Source organism: Jatropha curcas, chromosome 6 (assembly GCF_041381405.1).
Source record: "Jatropha curcas cultivar XTBG-Jc1 chromosome 6, XTBG_Jcur_1.0, whole genome shotgun sequence".
Taxonomy (NCBI): Eukaryota; Viridiplantae; Streptophyta; class Magnoliopsida; order Malpighiales; family Euphorbiaceae; genus Jatropha; species Jatropha curcas.
This window is the reverse complement of record NC_143156.1, coordinates 7,179,317-7,201,394: the sequence shown is the minus strand read 5'-3', so window position 1 is coordinate 7,201,394 and position 22,078 is coordinate 7,179,317. Positions and strand designations below refer to the sequence as shown.

The 22,078-nt window shown below is 31.2% G+C and overlaps 2 protein-coding genes across 4 annotated transcripts; one reads left to right on the top strand and one right to left on the bottom strand.

Annotated features, from left to right (window-relative positions):
* The first annotated feature begins 1,136 nt into the window (after positions 1 to 1,136).
* ORC4 (origin recognition complex subunit 4) lies at positions 1,137 to 9,257 on the top strand. The gene is made up of 17 exons (XM_012237686.4): positions 1,137 to 1,414; positions 3,362 to 3,487; positions 3,639 to 3,729; positions 3,839 to 3,895; positions 4,329 to 4,376; positions 5,338 to 5,388; positions 5,475 to 5,518; positions 5,607 to 5,670; positions 5,886 to 5,972; positions 6,123 to 6,214; positions 6,293 to 6,374; positions 6,615 to 6,700; positions 6,799 to 6,908; positions 7,423 to 7,515; positions 7,613 to 7,677; positions 7,808 to 7,951; positions 9,050 to 9,257. The coding sequence occupies exons 2-17, from the start codon at positions 3,378 to 3,380 to the stop codon at positions 9,077 to 9,079; spliced, it is 1,254 nt and encodes a 417-aa protein (XP_012093076.1). The 5' UTR covers positions 1,137 to 1,414; positions 3,362 to 3,377; the 3' UTR covers positions 9,080 to 9,257.
* A 220-nt stretch (positions 9,258 to 9,477) lies between these two features.
* Positions 9,478 to 19,806, bottom strand: LOC105650742 (transducin family protein / WD-40 repeat family protein). Of its 3 annotated transcripts, none has more exons than XM_012237687.4 (10): positions 19,557 to 19,806; positions 18,074 to 18,140; positions 17,658 to 17,911; positions 15,787 to 16,390; positions 13,959 to 14,612; positions 12,306 to 12,746; positions 11,235 to 11,429; positions 10,547 to 10,603; positions 9,780 to 9,842; positions 9,478 to 9,694 (listed from the first exon to the last, which is right to left on the bottom strand). In XM_012237687.4, exons 1-10 carry the CDS (start codon positions 19,586 to 19,588, stop codon positions 9,611 to 9,613), a joined length of 2,451 nt encoding a protein of 816 aa, XP_012093077.1. In that variant the 5' UTR covers positions 19,589 to 19,806; the 3' UTR covers positions 9,478 to 9,610. The 3 variants fall into 3 exon arrangements, with proteins under 3 accessions (XP_012093077.1, XP_020532423.1, XP_037494121.1); XM_020676764.3 differs by having other exon boundaries at positions 17,658 to 17,803; XM_037638193.2 differs by lacking the exon at positions 19,557 to 19,806 and having other exon boundaries at positions 17,658 to 17,940.
* Positions 19,807 to 22,078: the final 2,272 nt, after the last annotated feature.

The following is a 22,078-nucleotide window of genomic DNA, read 5'->3' as shown; positions in this document are numbered from 1 at the left end:
AATTGGTCATCCAATGTTATTTTAAAATATTCAAATTTTATCAAAAGTGCTATTGAAAATCTCATTATTCATGTATTCTCATATTTATATATAGTATAACATAGATGTAAAAACTAATTAAAATTAATTTCTCTCTCTTTTTTGTATTAATAGAATTTAGAGGAATAAGTTTAAGTATCAAGGAGTATCTAACAAAAGATAGCGATAAATATTTTAGAGATTTTTCATACCGTATATGTTTATAGTATTTTTGAACAACATAATATTTTATGCTTATTTTTAATATTATTTTTGTTTTTTATTGAAGTTTTGTTTTTTTTTTTAATTTTTCATCTGCTTTTAATATTCAAATATGATATGTTTAAAATTTAGTTTTTACCTTAGAAGAATTTTGTTTTTCTTTTAAATCGTGGCCAAACCAATCAAATTAAACTGGTTGAGTTAAATACATTTTACAGTTTAACTGATTTAAATTTTTTATAAACTGCCATTTTAAATTTGATTCAACTTGGATAATGCTGCATATCTTAGTTTTGATAAAAGATTTATCATGTTAATGTCTATTCAGCTTTTTTTAGGGAAAAAAAAACTCAAAATATAAAAATTAAGGTCTGTTTGGTATTGTTGGGTTTTTAGTTTTCATTTAATTTTGGTAAAAAAAAATGAAAGATGTTTATTTTAAAATTGTTTAAATTTATCTTTTTATTTTTTTCAAAAAAATTATTTAAAAAACAGAAAATGTATTTTATGAAACCATAAATAATGGTTTATACAATTTTATGTTTTTGAGTTAACACGCTTCCCTCTTCTCTTTCTAATTAAATTTTAGATACGTTTCTCCTCTTCTCCCACCTACATCTTAATAATTCATTTTCTTTTAGACAAAATTTCTTGCATTTAAATAAAAATAATTTTATTATTGTATTCTTTTTTTTTTTTTATAGAGTGTTGGTTTTGAATATAAAATATGTTATCAATGCATGAAAAAACAAAAGCTTATAAAAAAAATAATAAAGTTCTCCTTTTCCTTAAAAAAAACTCATAGAAAAAAAAAACAGTTTTCATAAAATAAAAATAAAAATTTTTTTAAAACAAACAACGGTTGTATAGAAAGGAAAAAAGAAAATAACCTTCTAAAAAAATAAAAAAAGAAAAGAAAAGAAAAAAAGAGCCAGAGAAAAAACTACTCCTTCCCTCCTGTCGTTTTCTCCAGTCTACTGGTCGTCCACTCCTACTGGCTAGTTACTGCCGCAGCGCGCGCTTCCATCCTCGCGCGCTCACTTTCAATGGCGGCAAAACCCTCAGTCGCCAATTGTTGATCACCTTTCTTTTTCAATCGCTGCGGCTAAGCCCCTTCCATACTTTCACACATCGTGCTCGTCTGTAATTTCTCTCGCGTAGCTTGTGAAAAAAGGTCTGGATTTTTGTTATTTTGAGATTCTTATTATTTCTACCGCCACAACTTTTTGAATATGTGCATTGTTGTTTTCTGTTTGGTTTTGCTTGGTTTGTAACAGTTAAATGTGGTGTTGTTGAATTAAGATTAGGACTGTTTAAAAAAAAAAAAAAATTTAAATACAGTCTTTTTGTTCAAACTCATAATTTATGTTACATTTCTTGGTATTTTTTATATCTTGAGATTAAATGTTTTAATAGATTTTGGTTTCTTGCGAGATCAGATGTTTTAATAGATTTTGGTTTCTTGTTACTCCTCTGCTTGATTCTAGTTTTAACATAGAGCAACTTTTTTTTTTTCGAGTACTGTTCACTTGTTAGAGATTCTTGTATCTTTCGTTTTTGGTCTAAAAGGGTTAATTTATATTTTATAACTGTAATCTGTATTTTATATGGTTTTCTATCTGTGAATAATGAACTTATAATCTATCTATGAATTTTGGTTAATGTGTGATTGTCTTATTGCCAATTTTGTACCGTGTTACTGTATGCTATACCATTTCAGGCTTCACTAATGTATTGGTTATTAGTTTTTGAATGTCATTTCTACACTCCAAAAATATGGATTTTTCAGCTGTGATTTTGAATTATGGATAGCATTGGAATTGGATCCTTTTATATTTGGAATAGCCAGTGATTTTGGAATCAATGTTTTGGTTAGAACTATTTGGCATTTCCTTATAGAATTTTCAACTTCACCTGGAGGGTTAGTTATTACGTTATTTTAATTTTTCTTTTCGCATTCTAAGGCTTGCTGAGTGAAAGCCTTGCGAGTGACAACTTCAAGGATATCTCATTCCTAACATTCTACATGTGTTGTTACTTGATGGGCACTTTCAATAGTGAAGAATTTTATACAAAATCACAGTGCAGCTGGAGCAGCGCGTCTAAGATAAGTCTTTCTCGGGGGAAGCCAACTCTAGCCAAAATGCCCACTTCTCTATGCTTTTCGGGCATCTGGAATGTGGTCTTGCTGTTAGAAGTACCTTCCCCCTCTATGTAACAGCAATAATGTTCACCACGCTTTCAAATGAGTCAAGCATTAATCCGTGGAGCTTAATCTGCTAGATGAGCTGTTCTAACCCTTCCTTGAGAAATAAAAGAAATTTGTAATTCTAATAAACAGGAGGAAAACAGCAATCTAAAATAATTTGAATTTTGCACATAAAATATTGATGGTGCTAAAGTGTGCAATTAAAAAAAAAGTTATAACTAACAATAGCTTGGTAATTAATTTTAGTTTGAGAATAAACATAAAGCAACTATAATCATTAAGATATGTTGTAATCAATATTATTATTATATCTAATAAGGCTTAAGTTGTAATTCAAAAGTGATTTTTATGTAAAGTTTAACCTACTGTTTCATGATAACTTCAGTAAGGCTCTAAGAATACAAAAGTTACAAAATGATACACCGCAAAAATCTCAGGTGTTCTCCCAGTGAAGCTTACCCTACTAATAAATGCAGGAATCTAATATTCTATGGGAATAAGAACCTATTCTTAGGAAATTTCTACTCCCAGGAATTTCACATTCTCTTTATACGACAACAACACTTAAGGTTTATGCATTTGTTGTTTTGTTTGGTTTTACTATGATTGATTTAGGATGTAGCAGCATTATATGAGTGCTTATGTATACTGTACACATGCTAACTTCTCTTTAATACATAACTCAAAATTATTTAGATTAGATGGATTGTATTATTCTTTGTCCTTTTGGATATGCTTGATCACATTACTTAATTATCTGTTGCTGATGGCTATTCTGTACCATCGGTATTATTTTTTTCCTTTCTTAAGTTATGCATGGAACTTTAATGGTGAATATAGTTAGGAAGGAGACAGCATGCATGGGTTAATTTGATGCTAAAATGTGCTGCACTTCACTTGTGGCTTACTCAGATATATATTCCCACAAATGGGACTCCAAAGTCAAGTAGAGAAAGCCAAAAGTCTCATTAGGAGCAGGCTCTGTAACCCTAATTTCATCTTCAAGCCTCTCTCAGAATCTCCAGACAGCAATTACAGGTACTGTTTTTGAGAAAATCCTGAATAAAAGAAATGAAAGTTTGCAATTCAAGAGAATCTTCAAGAGTAGATAGTGAAAACTATTCTGTAGTTCTGATCATTCAATATTTCTGTAACGATTTTATTTTATTTTTAATTTTTTCTTTTGCAGCAAGTTGAAGTTTATAATATCGAGTTCAATCACAGAGGCATGCAACAATTCAATTCTGCTTGTTGGTCCATGTGGTTCTGGAAAAAATGCAGTATGGATTTACTTCGATTAGGCTTTATTGTTGGGTCCTTATAATTTTATTCTCGAGTTTATTTTGTTAAATTATTCTTCTTGTTAACATATGAGCATTGTGCATTCAGGTGTTGGAGCTTGTTCTCAATGATTTATTGCAAGAACATCCTGACATGATATCTATGGTATGAATATGTAACAATGCCCATATTTTTCTTCCCGTTCTTCTGGTCCTTCTGCATGTATAACAGTGAAAAAGAATGTTTTGCTAAAACTCGTGGCCAATATTGTTCTTCAATTAGTTTTTGGCAAATGGAGTTGGCCCCTCCCCCCTTCCCTCCCTCATTAGTCTCCATTTGGTTGTTGAGGAAGCCAGGAAAGAAGAATAAATAAGAATTTTTTTCTTGAAGCAATTGGAAAAATAAAAAAGCATTTGATAAGTATATCCCTGTTTTCTACATAAAATCTGATGTCACAGTTTAGGATAACAACAAAACATATCATATTCCAAATAATATCTATATTAAGATGTGATAAGCTGATTTGCACTTTTCTGTGCAAGTAAAATTTTTTGTTTGCTCATTTAGATTTATAATAAATAATGATCTTTTGTTGCAGATCAGATTGAATGGGCTATTGCATAGTGAAGAAAATTGTGCCTTTAAGGTCGTTCATGCTACATAGCTTTTTCCTCCATTTTATCATCCTACTCATCTTGTGAATTTGTAGACATAATGGTATGCAATTGATTTTTATTCTGTTAGTTGTGCTGACATTGATGGTGGGATCAAGAAGGATCTTTCGATATGGTTTGCCTCTTGATTTACTTTTTCTTGAGCTTGATCTTGATCCTGATGGTTCAAGAAAAGTGCCATGAAAATGACTTATTCATGTAAATTAACTTGTTGAGTAGAATTGAGTTGATTAGGCTGGTAGCCCAATGTACTACTTACCATTTTCAAGAAAGATATTGAAAACTTAAAAACTCCAGAGTGTAGATCTAGGCCCTTACCTTTGAAAAATTATGTGGTCTTTATGCAGAAGAAAGCAAAGATAATCATGCAGAAAGAAATGTTGTTTTTGCATCACTCATTGAAAATGGATGGAGGGACAAAGTCTTGATTTTTGACCATCAATGCAATTCATATAATCAGAGTTGTTGAATTGTTTTCTATTTTGATGAATATTTGATATACTTCATTTTATTGAAGTTTCAAATGGAAAAGTTTTCCAACTATTAATAAATTTTTATGCAAATTAACAAAATGAGCTTATTGTGGTAAGTCATGAGCTTCACTTGAGCTAATTACTGGGAACATTTAGACATGGACTTATGGTCATCTGAGGGAGTAGATTATAATGTCCTTATGTAATGCAATATTGACTGACTGAGTAATGATGATCATAAATAATGTCAGGACTTCATGAACATTTTGTTTGAATAATCTATGCTCATTTTTTACATATTTATGATTACTCATTGGCATAATTATATGTCCTTTGCTATTGTAGATAATCTTTATCTGTAGTTTCTATGAAGCTGTTTTATTGGCAACAAAGTTGTATTACTGCTCAGTTTTCCTGGTAATGATCTCCTGTACATTTGTAATGTTTGTCGTTCAAGTAGGAAATTGCCAGACAACTATGCCTGGAGCATCACTTATTGTTCTCAAAAATGGTGAACAAAAACTCTTTTTGACTTCACTATAATTAATTTGTTATGGAAGTCTTTTTCTATCTTAATTTCTGAAATGATTCTTGTAGGCATCATTCGATGATAACTCTCAGTTCATGATAGCCATGCTACGGTTAGTGAATAATCTTTTATCCTCAAACCCATGTAACTTTTGTCGAATTCTGTTAAGATTTGATTCATCTGTTGTTGCTTATTGTCAGGGAGTGTGGATTAGCACATAGAACAATTATTTTTATACTAGATGAGTTTGACCTTTTTGCTCAGGCAAGATTTTCCTTGCCCCTTCCCTTCTCTAATTGATAAATCCTGTTTGTTTGATATCTCAAGTTCCTCTTATGGTTTTGTATTTTTAGATGATGATAAAGTGCTTAAGATCCTTTATTAATGGACCCTTGTGCCATGTACAGAAAAAACAGCTGATTTAGGTTTGAAATCGCAGATTATTACATAACCAGTTTTCATTGTCTTGTTCTTTTCAGGGAAAACAACGTTTACTTTATAGCTTACTTGATGCAATGCATTCAGTAACTTCACAAGCAGTTGTTATTGGTGTGAGTTGCCGACTGGTATGTTCTTTCTGTCATTTGTGGTAGCAACTTACCAGAAACAGAAGTTGTATGTTTATCATTATTTTCCTGTATTTATATATCAGAAGGAGAAACAGACTCACAGTAGTTAATTGTCGTTATGCTGAAAAGTTAAAACTGTATGCACAGGATGTTGATCAGCTTTTGGAAAAAAGAGTAAGATCCCGTTTTTCACATAGGAAGCTATTGTTTCTTCCTCCATCTGAGGAAGATGTTCAAAGGTGAATTTCCTACTTATGAGTTAGGGAGACTATTAGTGCTTTCTTCCAAGAATGAAATCTTATTTTCTGGTTATGTAGATTGTTGGAGCATGTGTTAAATTTGCCAATGGACTCAAGTTTTCCTCATGACTATGCTGCTCAATTCAATGGAAAGCTTCAAGTATCCTCTAACATTTTCTTTTTCAAGTTTATGTTGGATAATAATGTTTTTATTTTTTTTATTTATTATTTTTGTACTTGCATAGTTACATCTTTCATATCCAGATAACAGACTGTTTGTTTGATTTCATTGCATAAATATGGAGCGTTTCAAAAACATCTTCTAGGAGGCTATGTGCTGTTATTTTATGACATGTTGGTGGCTACTTCTGTCTATTTAACAAGTCCTTGACTTCAGCAGAATATTTTAGCAGACGAGAGATTTAGAGGAATCATTACTAGTTATTTAAACTCCCATCCTACCGTCAACCATTTATTGAGGTTTCTGTAAGTCTTTCTTCTATCTGGAAGCATCAAATATTATGTAGTTTACAGCTATAAGATTATCATACTTTCATTCTCTTCCAATCTTTTTGTTATGCTAGATTTACTGTCATATCTTTTTGGGAATCAAAGTCTGGCTTCCTCTCACTTGAGAACTTTAAAACTGCACTTTCAAGCATCCAAAGGCAGCCAAAGCAGGAATGCATAAAAGGTCTGACCATCTGATCATCTGAGTTCTTGCATGTGGTTCTTGTTACTTAAAGCATACCTTTACCTCGATAAATATTGAATGTTCCTAAGTTGTATCAATTATCTGAGTTTATTAGAGCTATTTCTGAATTATTTTATCTGAAGCACCATTGCATTTTGCATAATTACATATCCCTGCCTGACATGTGATAAGTAATCCATTCTTTGGAAGTTGAATTTAAGTTTCCACTGTTGTATGTAACTGAATGCTTTGAGAATGATATTGCTACACCGGCACCTGAGATCTCTAAACTGAGTGCAAAGGAAGAAAATGATTCATATATGATATAGCTGCCCCCATCAAGCTTTAGGATTAAGGCTTACTTAGTTGAGCATATTCTTGCTTGGTTGTTTGTAAAATATATTTACATGAAAACATGATAACAGACAAGTAGTTTCACTGCTTTTGATGCAAGGTGTTTGTATTTCCTTATGGGGAAGATGTTGCCATAATTCATCTTTTCTTGTCCAAACAGATTGCTCTATATTAGAACTCTACATTCTTGTATGCATGAAGAGGTTGGAAGTTAAAGAGCAAAATTCATATAACTTCAATTCTGTAATGAAAGGTCCATTCAGACATTTCCTTCTTTTTTTCTTAAATTTTATCTCATTGGTAATGCCATTGTAACCTGCAATTTCTAACATGCTTATCACTTGTGACAGAGTACAAGAGCATTCATGACTCATTCCAGACATCTGATTATTATGCACGAAATGTATGCTTAAGGGTGCGTATACTTCTCAGAGGAAACACCTTTTTTATTTTGAATGATAAATGAAATATGCAACAATCAATAGAGTGTTCCACTCAATTTGTCTTCCCTCATATTCCAACATTATTCTGTCTATGTACTGCAGGCATTTGAACGGCTAATACAACGTGAACTAATTTGTTTCATGGACAACCGAGCCCACAACCAATCTCTTGAATTTCGTCCTGTGAAACTTCTGGTTTCATATGCCGAACTACAAGAGGGGCTGAAATCATACCGTTCCTGTCCTGTAAGTTACTCCATCTATAGATGTCTGTTCCTAAGGTGGAACTGCGTGATAATCTCATAGTGGTTGCATGTGGTTTAAGGCAAAAGCATATACAAAATAACCATTTAAACCAGTTTAAGTTAATTGCGAAATCTTTGGTGCTGTTTAGACTTTCTTATATTTGCTTCTATTCTTTGAAGTTTATACCTTTTACTAGGCATGGCCATCGGTTCGGTTCAAATCAGAACCGAACTGTACTGTAGATGAACTGAAACCAGATCAAAATCGGCGATTCAAAATTTTAAACCGGACTTGGTGGTTTAAGGACCAGTTAAGGTTTATGTGAATGTCAAAATATGAACCGAAACCGGCCTGGAACTGACGGTTTCAGTCCGGTTCGAACCGAAAATTTTTTATTTTTATTTTCAAAGTGATAATCACTTAGCGTATTTTATACATCTCTAAAAATCTCAATAATATTTTACTACATGATATACTTTACTTAAATTTTTTTTTTTTTAAATACACTTTACTTTAAAAGTTAAAATTCTAAAAAGTGAAATGGTAAGAAAAAGGAGAAATATTTAGTCTAAATTTATATTATTTTTAACTTTTTTTTTACCATTTTAAATTGTTTACTAAGTTTAAAATTACATTCTTTTGAATCATTTTTCAAAATTTTCTTAGAATTTATTTAATTAATAACAATTAACAAAATAAAATGATAGTTTATTTGATTAGTTTGTAAAATTAATTAATTTTATTCTTATATGAGTATGAGCATTCTAAAATTTATTTAACTAAAATTTACCAATATTTTTTAAACTCATATTAATATTTAGGAAAGAAAAATGTAATGTTAGAATCGATTTTTTATTTTAAAAAAAAAAACATATATCATCGGAAAACCGTGATCAGAACCGTCGGTTCATCGAAACCGCATCGGAACCGGCGGTTCAAGAGCTGGTTCAAGTTCAACATTTTAAAAATTTTAAACCGTTGGTTCCGTGAACCGAATCCGGCGGTTCAACGAACCGGCCATGCCTACCTTTTACATGAACGTTGATGTTGACTTGTTGAAATTAGTGATCAAAACATCATTTTTATTTCTATTGGCAGAGCATTCTTCAAAAATTAATGGACCGTTGAAGACGGAAGAACAGGACAGACAACATGGAATCTGTAGTCAATTTGTGGGGTTTTTTACTAGGGTATTGCAGAAGTCATCTCTGTGACTTAATCAATTTTTCTGGCAATAGGAAGAACTTAATCACTGTTGTGTTATGACCACCTTCCATATTTAAAATTATTACTATTATTCCTTGTACCTCTCCCTTTGTGATCTTGAATTTCTCAATTTCTTTATGATCTGATCTTATATATATATATATATATATATATACATATAGCCTAACCCAACAGCAAGGTTCAAAAGTTCTTCATGATTGGTTCTAATGGTTCTGGGAATTGAATGGGTTATGGATTTTTAGACCAAACAATACAGATTGTCCAAGAATATAAATATACTTTCCTATTTTCCTCTAAACTTACTGAACATTTTTTACCTGAATAAATTATTTACACTTGAATAAAGCACATAAATACAAGATTGGATAATCAGTATTCAAAGTTACATGCAATTACAATTTATTATTACACATACACAATCACGCATACATATCAACCTCCCATACTATTGGATGGTTGAGAATGTTGGCTGTGAGAGCTTTCTCTATAGCGGTCACAAGATGCAAGCAAATTGACCTGCAAATACAACCCCCAAAAATTTAGCACCCTTGAGACTAAGAAGCGAGAGAGAGGATGAAGAATTACAAGCGATGAGTTATACCTTCACAATTTCATACTTCGAGTTCGGACGCATATAGGCTGCCAAGATGCTCATGTTGAAATCCTACACATTTACAAAACAAAAGGATCGATTGAGATTCATTCGATAATAAAAATTTTCATAACTGCATAAGCATTAGTAACTCATAGAACCTGTGCAAATTGTTTAAAAAGCACCACACTGAGATGTTGCAATAGGAATTTAAAACTATTATATAGCTGTATTCAGAGTTGTTATGGTCAAAACATGTCAATCTAACTTTAAAGAACTTTTAACTGCCTTAATCAGCAGATTGCTAAGTGCTTTCCTCAACAACAATTATAACAAAAGGCCAAACAGATTGCAAATAGTTGTTTGAAATGATTTTTCTGGCTGTTTTTGAGTTTTTATCATCAATATATTAAAATCACATTTAAATCCATATGTCTAGATGATTTTATATAGCAACTATAACAACAATGCCAAACAAACATTTACCCTATATTCGGTATGCCGTAATAAACATAACTTAATGTAATCAAAGACATTTCTAGTCCAATGTTTACACCAGAATGCCTTTCATTATATCACATTATGTTCTATATTGGCTTACCAAGCATATAGAATGAGTAAAAGCATGAGAAACAACTTTTCGCAACAATTTAATACGGAGAACACGTGTATCATCCGATAATACTTATAAAATGCCAAAATTTATCTTCTGTGTTTTTGAAATGTGCCATAACTTGCTGTCATATCAAGAATCAGTACCAGAATGTAAGACTCACCTGAAAAGGATCACCCCTCAAAGACTGCACATACATTGAATTCCCTGAGCCTCTCCCCTTCATGAGAAAAAAAAATTAATTACATTAGTGTAAAAATGGTAAATCCCAAAGCCTTGTCCTGGCACATAATCAATACCTGATTAATTAACGACGGAGACCAGTTTGGGTTAATTATGAATGGAATAAACTTTTTAACCTTCCTTCTTTTGGGTATTACTCTCATTGTAACTCTTCAGACCAAGTTATGAAAAATAAAAACATCTAGGACAATAAAGACTGAAAAACCTCGAAAAATGAGTCCATAGTTCTGCAACATTCAGTCAACTGCTAAGTACTTTGTAGAACCCTGTTCTCTTTGAATATCTTCAGACAACTTCAAATATTCTTTCATGTCCAAAGTTTTGCAGAGTCCAAAAGTTCTTCTGACATTGAATATTTTACTTACTATACATGAAAAGCTATTTTAGTAGGAAATTTACTTATTTTGTATGTTTTGCTTCCTCATCAGGATTTACTATTTATTTTTAATTGACTATACAAGCTTGCTTGTGGATCCTTTGGCTTTAGGCTGCTATTAATCTAATAGAGAATAAAGTTTCAAACAATTAGCCCTTTCCAGTTCGGCTTTTCAGTTCTCTTTGCTTATTTCAACATCACACCAAGTATTTCAATGAGAAAACTTATATACCTCCAAAGATATGTCTTTGAGACGCCTTCCAGTTTGAGCACAGCAGACACGGACCAGATGTTCATCACAACTCCCACTTATAATATAATCCCTTCCATTCATGTAGTAGGAGCGAGTGTAATTCTGTGAACTTCCAGTTGATGATATCTCAAAATTCATGTGTAGCCTCCCATCAACAGCCAAAAGTTGTCGAACCTGATACAATCCAAACATTAATCTCAAGATACCACTAATTTCCTCAACAAGAGCAATCAACATTCTACCAAATAAAGAAGAAGATACATTGGAAAGAAAGAAAGAAAGAAAAGGAGATTCAACAAGGCCACTGAGATAGAAGCATAAGCATTATCAATATGGACATAAGAAGTTTCAAAACCTTCCAGTGTTAAACTTCAAAACATTAATACCAATCTGAAGAAGTCATGGTTTTTGAAGAACTCTGTCAATTTCAAGGAAAGATTCTAGATAACCCAACAAATCAGGCCAGCTTGTTAGCATATTAAAAACAAATCATATCCAACCTGATCATTGTTTTAATTATATAAGATGTTGCCAATTTATGTTTGCTACTTCGTAGATACTACACTAACAGAGCCCAACGGTCATCTTTTCTATCCCTCCACCACTTTCATTCCTTGGTTTTATTTACAAAATCCCTTTGTTTTCTCATTTAACGTATTGTACCAATAACTTCATTAGTAAGAGAATATGAATTTGTAGAAGAAAAATAAAACTTCCAACAGTTGAACATAGTTTCTTGGTCCAGACATACTTCAGGTTAGACCCAGGTTTAAGAAGAGAGAAGAAAATTTATGGACAAGATATTTGCTGGGCTGAGATGGCCAAGCAGGTCCTCAAACTGCTAAACAGGGTACAGACCAGCTTATAGTGTAAACAAGTCAACTGTTGGTTCCTGTAGTGGAATCTTGACCTTTATATACGGCAATGTCTATATCCTTGAGTGCAAATTCTGAACAGGAGAAAACAATCGATATGGCCGGAATAGATTATTCCAAATGATGGAAATGCATTGAAACCCTGTGCTTGCAATAAAATCAACTCAAAAAATACCTCGTTGTCAACGGCAGATACAAGAAGATAGTGATCATCTGGAGAGAAGCAAACCATCACATTTCCTCTAGAGCTTGAAGTGGTATAGCAAGGCTGTATTGGTTTCTGTCTTAAGTCCCATAGTTTTACATCCCGATCAAATGAAGAAGTAGCAAAAACCGATGGAGAATGATTTGAGAACTTAACAACATTGATATGTTCCCTGTGCATGTCGGTGAACATCTGTATTCGCCTTCCACAGTTGATGTCATATAGAGCAACATTTTTTGAGTATCCACTTGCAAGAAATAGCTCATCAGTAGTATTAACATGGACAGAAGTCAGTTGCTCAAAATCATCAAAGGTGACTGAGCCAGCACCTGAATATGTGCCTGTAACTGTTGGGGGCACATGTTCAACATCATATAATTTTAGCGAACCATTATCAGAACCAGCTATTAGCTGACATTGAACGGGAAAAAACAAAAATAGAATTAGAAATGTCATATTATAAAGGACAAAGTATATAAGCAGATGCTTCTAGAAAGTCAAATGATGATGGAGAAGGTCAATTGATCAAATGGCCAAAAACTATTTTGAATGTTTAAGGTATAGGTTGTCCAAGCATGAGCAAGTTCAGTCTCATGGACCACCAGATCCCTCATAATTGAACTGTTGTTTTCATTGGGCAAAAGAGCTCTTTAACTCAAGGATACACATCATATTCCATGAGGGGAAAAATGTTTCAAAACAGACGAGGAATTCTAAGGTGATGTTTACATGCATCTTATAGTATAATGAACTTCACTATGACTCAATTTAAGAAATTCCTTTTGGAAGTCCAGGTGTGTATCTACAATTTATTTATTTATTATTCAAAAAAAAAAACAAAAAAGAAAAAAAGAAAAGATAGAAAAATAACCTAAGTGCTCACCTACAATACCCAATATTTGGAGCTACATCCTTTTTATATTATCAAATACTGAATCTCTGCACAAGAAACTTATCCTGAGGCTCAAATGGCTTTCTGTGAGGGAACAACAACACTCTATGCATGACAATGGTGAATTCTACAATCTTGAAACAGCAATAATTGCAAAAAAACTGTACCTGAATCTATGCAACTGTATGGAAATTTAGGAAATGAAACCCTTTTCTGCACAACGTTACTCATCACTTTTATTACATACCAGACTATCTCAAGGTTTTTTCAGAGTGAACTTTAACTGACTAAACTTTGTCAATTTTTCTTCTATTTCTGCCTTTATCTTTTGGAAAGAATGATACCCAAAAAAAAAAGAACAAAAGAAAAAACAGAAAAGAATGATACAAGAAAGTTATAAAGATCAAGAACATGAGCGATTAATTATAATAATTTAGTCAAACCTGGGGTACATAAAAACAAATATCACTCTTGCTTATTTATACTTTTGACTTCAATTACATTTTTTTTTTCTTCAATGAATATAAACCCCAATTTTATCAGTTAGCATATAGTATTATGATATAGTTAGCAAAATATCAATCATGATCACTCATATAAACTTTGACTCCTTAAGTGGGATTTAGAGAGGAAAAAAAACTTTGTAGAAGAATAAGTGCTCACATTCATTTTACACACACTTAACTACAATTTAAGCATTTCTCACCATGCTCCATGAAGTAATCACATACCTTATATGGATGCTTCTTGAGCCAGCATAGCCCCAGAACACTGTTCATTGCTCCAAGTGAGGGAACATAACTTACTATTTTCTCATTCTCATGATTAACCACAACTACTTCACCATCTAAAGTTCCAAATACTAATAGACTAGAGATAGATGGATTATACTCAAACTGTCTAGGACGAAAGCTCCTCCTTCCAGCCCCGGAATCAGATCCTGATACAGAAAGTGCATGCAGAAGAGGCCAAGCTGAAGAACCAACTTTGGCAGCACAAAAGGACCTGGTGTAGGAGTATGGTGAATTTCTGCAAGGATATGAAGGCTTATGATCTTTATTCTTCAGACGAGAGCGACTTTCTTTTATTTCACGCTTATACAAGATATCTACAACGCTTTCTCTATGTTTCTGTTTGTATGGTAAGTACTCAAAGTGCTGCGAAAATGTAACAGCGGCCCTTTCCTTGTCAATCTTTCTGATAGGCAAGTTATCCAAAGTTTTCAAATGGGGCAATGACGCTATCATGTATTCTCTATAATGTTTCTCGTAGCATATTGGTGAGGCATGACAAGAAATATACTTCAAAGCAAGATCTGCAATATGCCTTGTGAAAGCACCTGCTGAGGACTCTTCACTGTGATTGCACATAGTGCCAAAGGATACCTGGAATGCATATAAATTTTACTATCAACTTAAGATGAAGGAAGTTGAATAAGACAAAAAAAAAAAAAAAATGGAAACACATGGAATCCTTCTTTCTTCATATTAAGAAGAAACCCAGACAAATACCAAAAATCAGTGGCAGATCCAGAAAATTTTGGGAATAGATACAATGCATATGTCACTTACACAAAAAAAAAAAAAAAAAAACAAGGCGATATGTAAGCACCTAGAAGAAAAGCATTTCCACTGACAACGAAATGGCTCAACAATACTACATACAAACATGTATTACAATGGTCTGGCCAATTTCAGCATGCAATATTTTTTTCCTGCATGAGAATTAGTTCATTATGTTATCAATTCCACATTAAATTGAGGAATTCATTACTCAAGAGTAAAATGCTATTCCTAAGAACTTACATACAGAATATTACTTCATTGACTTGTTTTACATTATCGACAAGGGAAACTTCACACATTATAATTCTGCAGTCCATCTACCAAGCAAAGAAACTTAGCAGTGTATGCTCAAAAATATGCATATCATATAGCAACATTACATACATATTTAAAGAATCAAAACAAAAGGAAAAACAGAAATTTGACTTGCTTTCTTTCACTTCTGTAATGGACATTAAAAATGACTAAAAGGTTAAGTAGCTACATTTAATGGATACTTTAATATTTTTAAAACAATTAAACGATATGTGTAGCCTAATCCCAAGAAATCAGTGAATTTTCACTTAACGAATTATTAACAGGTGACAAACAAATGACTTGAGGGCAAACTTAAAATTTTAGTGGGACAGAATAGAAAAAATAATGAGAAAAAAAGTTGAGACATGCTTTCAAAGGGGGCAGTAAAGCAAGCATTAAACCAGTCCACCATTGCCCAATAAAATTAAACAGGAACAGGAGTGAACAAAAATAATAATGACCCAAGAAAAATATTTTACGGTTATCAAAATTTCATAGAAATCCTATAAAAGGTTCTTCACATCCTACGCTATTGGATTGATTTACTTACAATGCTACTTATCCAATACCTAAAAATAATTAAAGACAACCAATTGCACCTCCTTTAGAGCTAAGATAGCCTTTCTATTCTATTCACCCATTTAATTTTGAAAGTAGCCTGAAACCATACGTGGGGGAATGGACGGATGTGGTTTACCTCATCCTGCAGATTGACCTGGCTATCCCACCCAGGAGATGCATTGGACAATGAGTTCATATAATCAAATTCTTGCCAATGAGTTGAAAAATCCACTTCACTATCATCTGATGAATCTCCTACCATGCTTTGTACTTCCGGATGTATAGCTACATCATTAAAAGAGAACATATTGATTAGAGCCTCTTCTGCACCTGAGCTAATATCTGCATGTTCGCTGATATTAAGGGATGGTGGGTCATTGTTGGAACTGTTCTGTTGACCAAGTTCACATTGATCATCGAACTTGCCACCAGATGGTGCTGAAGAAGATCCAGTCTCATTACAACACAACCATTTCTGAAACCTTAGCTCCACCAAAGAAGAGAGTTTAGAAAGTGCTGCAACAGTTGTCCACAGGTTCACAACTCTTGTTGCACACATTGAGAGGCAAATTAGATTGGGCATGCAAGTAAAACAATTCTCCCGGAAGCTAGTAAGTGAAGTATTAAAATCAAGATTAAGGGTGCGTATGCGAACGAATTCCCCTGTCATGTTGAGCTTCCGAAACCGTGAAGACCTCAAGTTTAAAACTTCACAAGTCAACCCTCCTTGTGAAAGCTCCCTGATGATGAAAGCCAAAGTATGACAATGCATGCAAAATTATGTTTCACAACAAAGCTTAACAGAAAATATAATGTAAAGAAAGAAATGAAATATAAGAATATGAATGGATCAATCAGTAAAAACAGTAGCAACAGAAGATACTATTATGTAATTGGATAGGAATTCAAAGCAAAGAAAAAGACAGAAATCAACAGATCACACATCATAGGAAGTTACTGTTCAAAATGGCTGTTGAGAATTTGCCAAATAATCTATATTTTGTTCTGATTCATTGGCAGTGTAATCTTAAATATTAACAGGAAAGAGAACTTTATACAGGGGGATCACAGCCTATAACCAAATAGAAAGTGAAAATTCTAATGATTATTGATAAAGATAACATAACAAATATATCAAGGAAAATTGAGGAGATACCAAAATAATGAGGGTGAGAATAATCAACAATGATTAAGAATCCTAAGATATCAAAATCAGTAATTAAATGGAGATAATTTTCAATTTTTTATTTCCTTGTCCACTTCGATGCCTCAACATAAATGTCCACAATAATCAATTTGCTATGTAAAGCAATACATTTGTAGCACTGTGTAAAATCATGCCTTTTATTTACATGAAATGTATCTTAATGTCAATGCAAAAGAAAGGGAAAAAAGGAACTTATCATTTCAATAAATTCTTATTGTTCTAATATTTCAAGCAAAACTTATCACATTGTAAAAGACGAGCATCACATGTTCTTTCGGTGCCCACTACACTTTAACGCAACAAAAATAAATACCGCAAATCATCAGCTGACAACATACGTTATTTGTCACAATCAATCAACTTTAAACCAGTATTAAATTTTCAGGGTCATCATGTCTTTCTTCACTGCCTCTATCCACAATTCAACATCAGTGGAAGATTTCTCTTGTTTTTTGCAGGCCTTCTTAAATTCAGACCATTCACAATAACACATATTGATAAAAGAAACTGTGAAATTTGATTTTCAAGGGCATAATATATACATTGGTCATGTGGGTACTACTAGTAGGCTCCAAATTGCCTAGTTCTTCACAATTGCAAGATGATTAAAACATCAGAAAATCCGGAAAATGTTTTCCGGAAAAACCGGAGCATTAGTTAATTGTTTGAACTTCCATTGCCCACATGATAAAAAACGCACCATTGATTGTAAGGCAGCAACAAAGATGCATAGATACATTCAATAAACACAAATGACAAAATTTGCTATAAGAAAATTCATAGTATAAACAAGCATATACCTCAAGAAGTCTTTTCCATATAATGAATCCTGAAGATCTACTACTCGAAGCTTTTGATTGAAAGCACGCATCAAAGATAAAGCATATTCTCCATTCAACACTCGTGATGATCCATTATGTATGTCAATAGCTTCAATCTCAGATGTCTCAATCGACACACATAAATCAAGAAGAGGAGGAAAATCAATATCTTTAAGTTGGTCCAAGAATATCTCTAGGCTACATAGTTCATTGCAAGACTTCTTAACCTCAGCCTGAACGGTAAAATACTTATCAAATGTAACTTCTCATTTCCATCAACCAGAAAAAAAGAAAAAAAAAATCACATCCAACAAAAGGAAAGACAAATATTAATTATTATTTGTTAATGCCTTATAGAATAAACAAACAACAATGTAACTCAAATCAACAGTCACCTTGAATAAACCAGATAAAACTGCAGTATTAGGTAGGACTGCATGCCTGCCACAGGAATCAATATACCTAAAGAAAACCAAAAATATATAGATAGTAAATTTTAGCAAATCAAATATCAGAATAGTCATAATAATTACTAGCATTAAAGAGCAATGACTACATTAGCAATTAAGAAACAGTTGGCAATAACTATGCAATTTTAGGTCCATAAAACATGTAGCAAAATTGGTTTTTCTTGTTTTCATTCATTTTTCTCCCTAAGGTACCCCAAGAACGACTAGCTTGAACTTTTAAATTAATATAAAGACAATGTACATAAAATTTGGTATTAGGCATCACAAAAAGTCAGTTGCAAGACCTCAAGTTGCAGTTACAACTGTTGTGAACACAGCAAATTGTAAGAGACACCCAGAAAACTTTGAATTTAACGTTCTGCTCTTGTTTTTAGCTTCTTGGCTTCAGAAATCTTGTTATCTTTGAATTTGTATGATAAGTGAAGTCTCTTCAAGAAAAACTTAAACCATTTTAAAATTTTCAAAAGGCTTAAGCAAGTTTCCAATTGGAAGGGGAGTATAACTTATAAACTCCCACCATTCTTCAACAGCCACTACATTGGTGATTCAAAAATTCGCCATTACAAGATCCAACATTATAGCAGCTCAGACGACATTATGTAATGGTTTTTACCATGAAATATATCATTTTTTCAAGCTTTTCCAGATCCATAAATCTCAATTATAAATTATAAGACCATTTTATAGGTCTTTAGGTTCAAATGAAGATGAGAGAGCTCAAATAAATCTCTCGGAAAAAAAATTAGTCGTGGATTTCAGATTACACCATTTCATAGATATTTTCAAGTCCACACACTAACAAAATTTTGTACCCACATTACATTCATGATTCCAATGTATTATCAATTCCGAATTCAATAGGTCGATAACTGATAGACCAAAAATTCATAAAGATAATGATAAACCAACAACAATAAAGAAAAAGGTGCTGAATTGAACAACAAACTGATATCTTGAACCGATAAACGAAAATTACTAAATTTGATAGAGCAAAGAAGGCCAAAGCAAAACTTTTGCAGGGTACTGGAAGTCTGTAATTACAAGCCAGTTCCATAACCTCAGTGCGTAACTCTATTACCTAACATCTATCGTTTGATCACCAACTTCTTACTCACGGACACTCTATTGCTTGCAAAATGGAAAGAAAGCAAAAGTCGGTATAATAGCATTTCCATGAGCGAAGAAGAAAGAAAATATCTTTTCAACATTCAAAGAAAACAAAGTCTTTTTATTCTCATGACGATATGAGAAGTCAGAAGTTCAGTGATCAAACTGCAGAATTAAAATTTAAAGGTGATAATCTGTACTATCCTTTAAAATCCCAAAAAGGAAACAATAAATCTCAAAAATAACAATTTAATGCCCTAAGTAAAAAAAAAAATAACAAAAAATAAATCGATAGACTTACATGTTTTGCAAGGTTCGAATATCCACAGCCATGGTTGAGATTTGGAGGGTCTAATTTTGAGCCAAAACAACTGAATATTAGTAGTATATATCGAAGATGGATATATTTGCGTCTACAACAAATACATACACTTGTATATGTATAAACTATACATTTGTTTGTTATAGTTCGGAGGCTGGAGAATCAAGAATGGAACGACAGAGTAGCTTTTGTTGGGCTTTTCTTGTGTTTTTGTGCAGGAAATGGCAGCGAACAAATATTAGTAGAAAAAAAATCAAAAATGAATATATATAAAAATATGAGAATAGACAGAAAATATAATATGTTGAATAAAATTTGAATATCTTAAAATAAAATTTTAAAAATTATGTTTTATTAATTGATTTGATATAATTAAATTAAAATTATTTTTATAATAAATATATATAGATAATTAAGTATTTTAAAATCTTAAGTTTTATCTCCTTGTCAAAAAATGAAAATCTTAATTATTTTGTTATTTATTTTTTAATAAATATATATGACAATGAGATATTTTAAAATTTTTATATTTTATTTTTTAAATTTATTCTTTAAATTTAATATATTTTATTTAAAAGAGATAGGAAAAAGAAAAAAAAAAATTTTTTCTTTATCTTTATATAATTTGATTGTATATTTTTAAAAACAAATTTTCAGATACAATATACATAATTAATCCTTTCAAAATTTTTAAATTTTTATTTTTTAAAATTTTATTTTTAAATAAAATAAATATATGTGTGCATATGTACATGGGATAATGAACAATTGAAAATTTTACTAATATATATAATATTTTATTATTATATCTATATATCTATATATATTAAAATATATTTATTAGATGATATATTATAGAATTGCACATTTATAGTTACAGTGAATTTTAAATAAATGACAATATAAATTGAATTAAAGCGTGTATAAAAATACTGTTTTATTAATTAATCACTTATATTCACGTTAATTTTATATAAAATTTTGTTTTAACATTGTAGAAATCTAAATACTGTAAGACAAAAATTATAATTAATATTTAATAAAAAATAAAAATGTTATAAATAACAAGTAAAAGTGAGCAATGTCTTAAAAAATTAGACGAATATGAATAATGAGTATAGTTAACGTGCAATATCTGTCATAAATATATATATATATATATATTTGGAAAAGCTAAATGAGTTTAACAAAAAGATATTGAAATTTATTTAGAAAATTATAATTGAGTGAAAAAAAATTGAGAGTTTAATTGATAATCTTTAATTTATAATTCTTTTTATTTAAAACGCTTTGAAACAATAATTCTCAATTTTGATTTTAAGAACGAAAAATCGAAACAAAATTGTAAGAATGTAATTTTAATACAGTTTAAAATGAAAAGTTATTAACATTTGTTTGGTTTTGATCTCACTCAGTTCAATTATAATTTGAAACCAATAGGACATGGGAAATTTTATTAGAATTTAAGTATTTATAAATCTTTTATATTTTTTTGAGAAAATTAAATAATTTTTTCTTTTCCTATATAAATATATTTATCTTTTTTTACTCAAAAAATAAAAAGGAAATTGTTTGATATTTATATATAATTAAAATAGAAAAAGAAATATTTGGAAGGGCCAGCCCATTGATCCATATATGTGTATCATACATTTCTAAAGCCCATCCATTAGTATCGTTCTTGGAACAATGCCATTCGAATGAGTCTAATTCAATTAATTTGAGCCTTTAAATGGGCTAATCTAAACCTATATATTATATGGACAAGTAATATTATTTTAGATTTTTTGCTCTTTTTAATTCTATTTTACAAGAAAAATGGGATTGATTTATGGAATTTTTATATACTTTTAAGAAATATGATTTAATTGGATAATTTCTTTTTTGTTTATCTTATTATTATTAAGTAGTATTAGCAGGACACTTAAATTTGTTTTAAAATTTTTATTTTTATCTTTCTTGTATATTAATATTGAATGGTCAATTTTCCTTTATATTCAAATAAATGTTGATTTTCAAAAAAAAAAAAAAAAAAGAAATTGCAAAGATGTGCTCATTTTACTTTTTCAATCTAATATGTCATGTGTGTGAAGTTTTAATTATATTACAAAATTTTAATATTTACATTATGTAACTTTAGTATGATTGTTCTACATAAAATAAATGTAATAAATTATATTCCAATACAACATTTTTTTTATAGATAAATGTTTTAATTGAAAGTTTAGTATAAAAATTAATATATTAGTGAAAAGATGGTTATTGAAACAACCTGAATTTTTTATTTTCAAAGATTTTCCAATTAAATTTAATAAACCGACAGCCTGGAAATTTATTTCAATATTTTAATGCGTGAGAAACCGAACCGAAAACCGATTGAAAAAGCCAAAAACCAATTAAAAATCAAAGATTTGGGTCGAATCGAACCGAATCGAACCGGTTCGACCCAAACAATCTAGAAAATTCCCTTTTTTTTTTTATCTCCAGCGCTGCACCTCTAC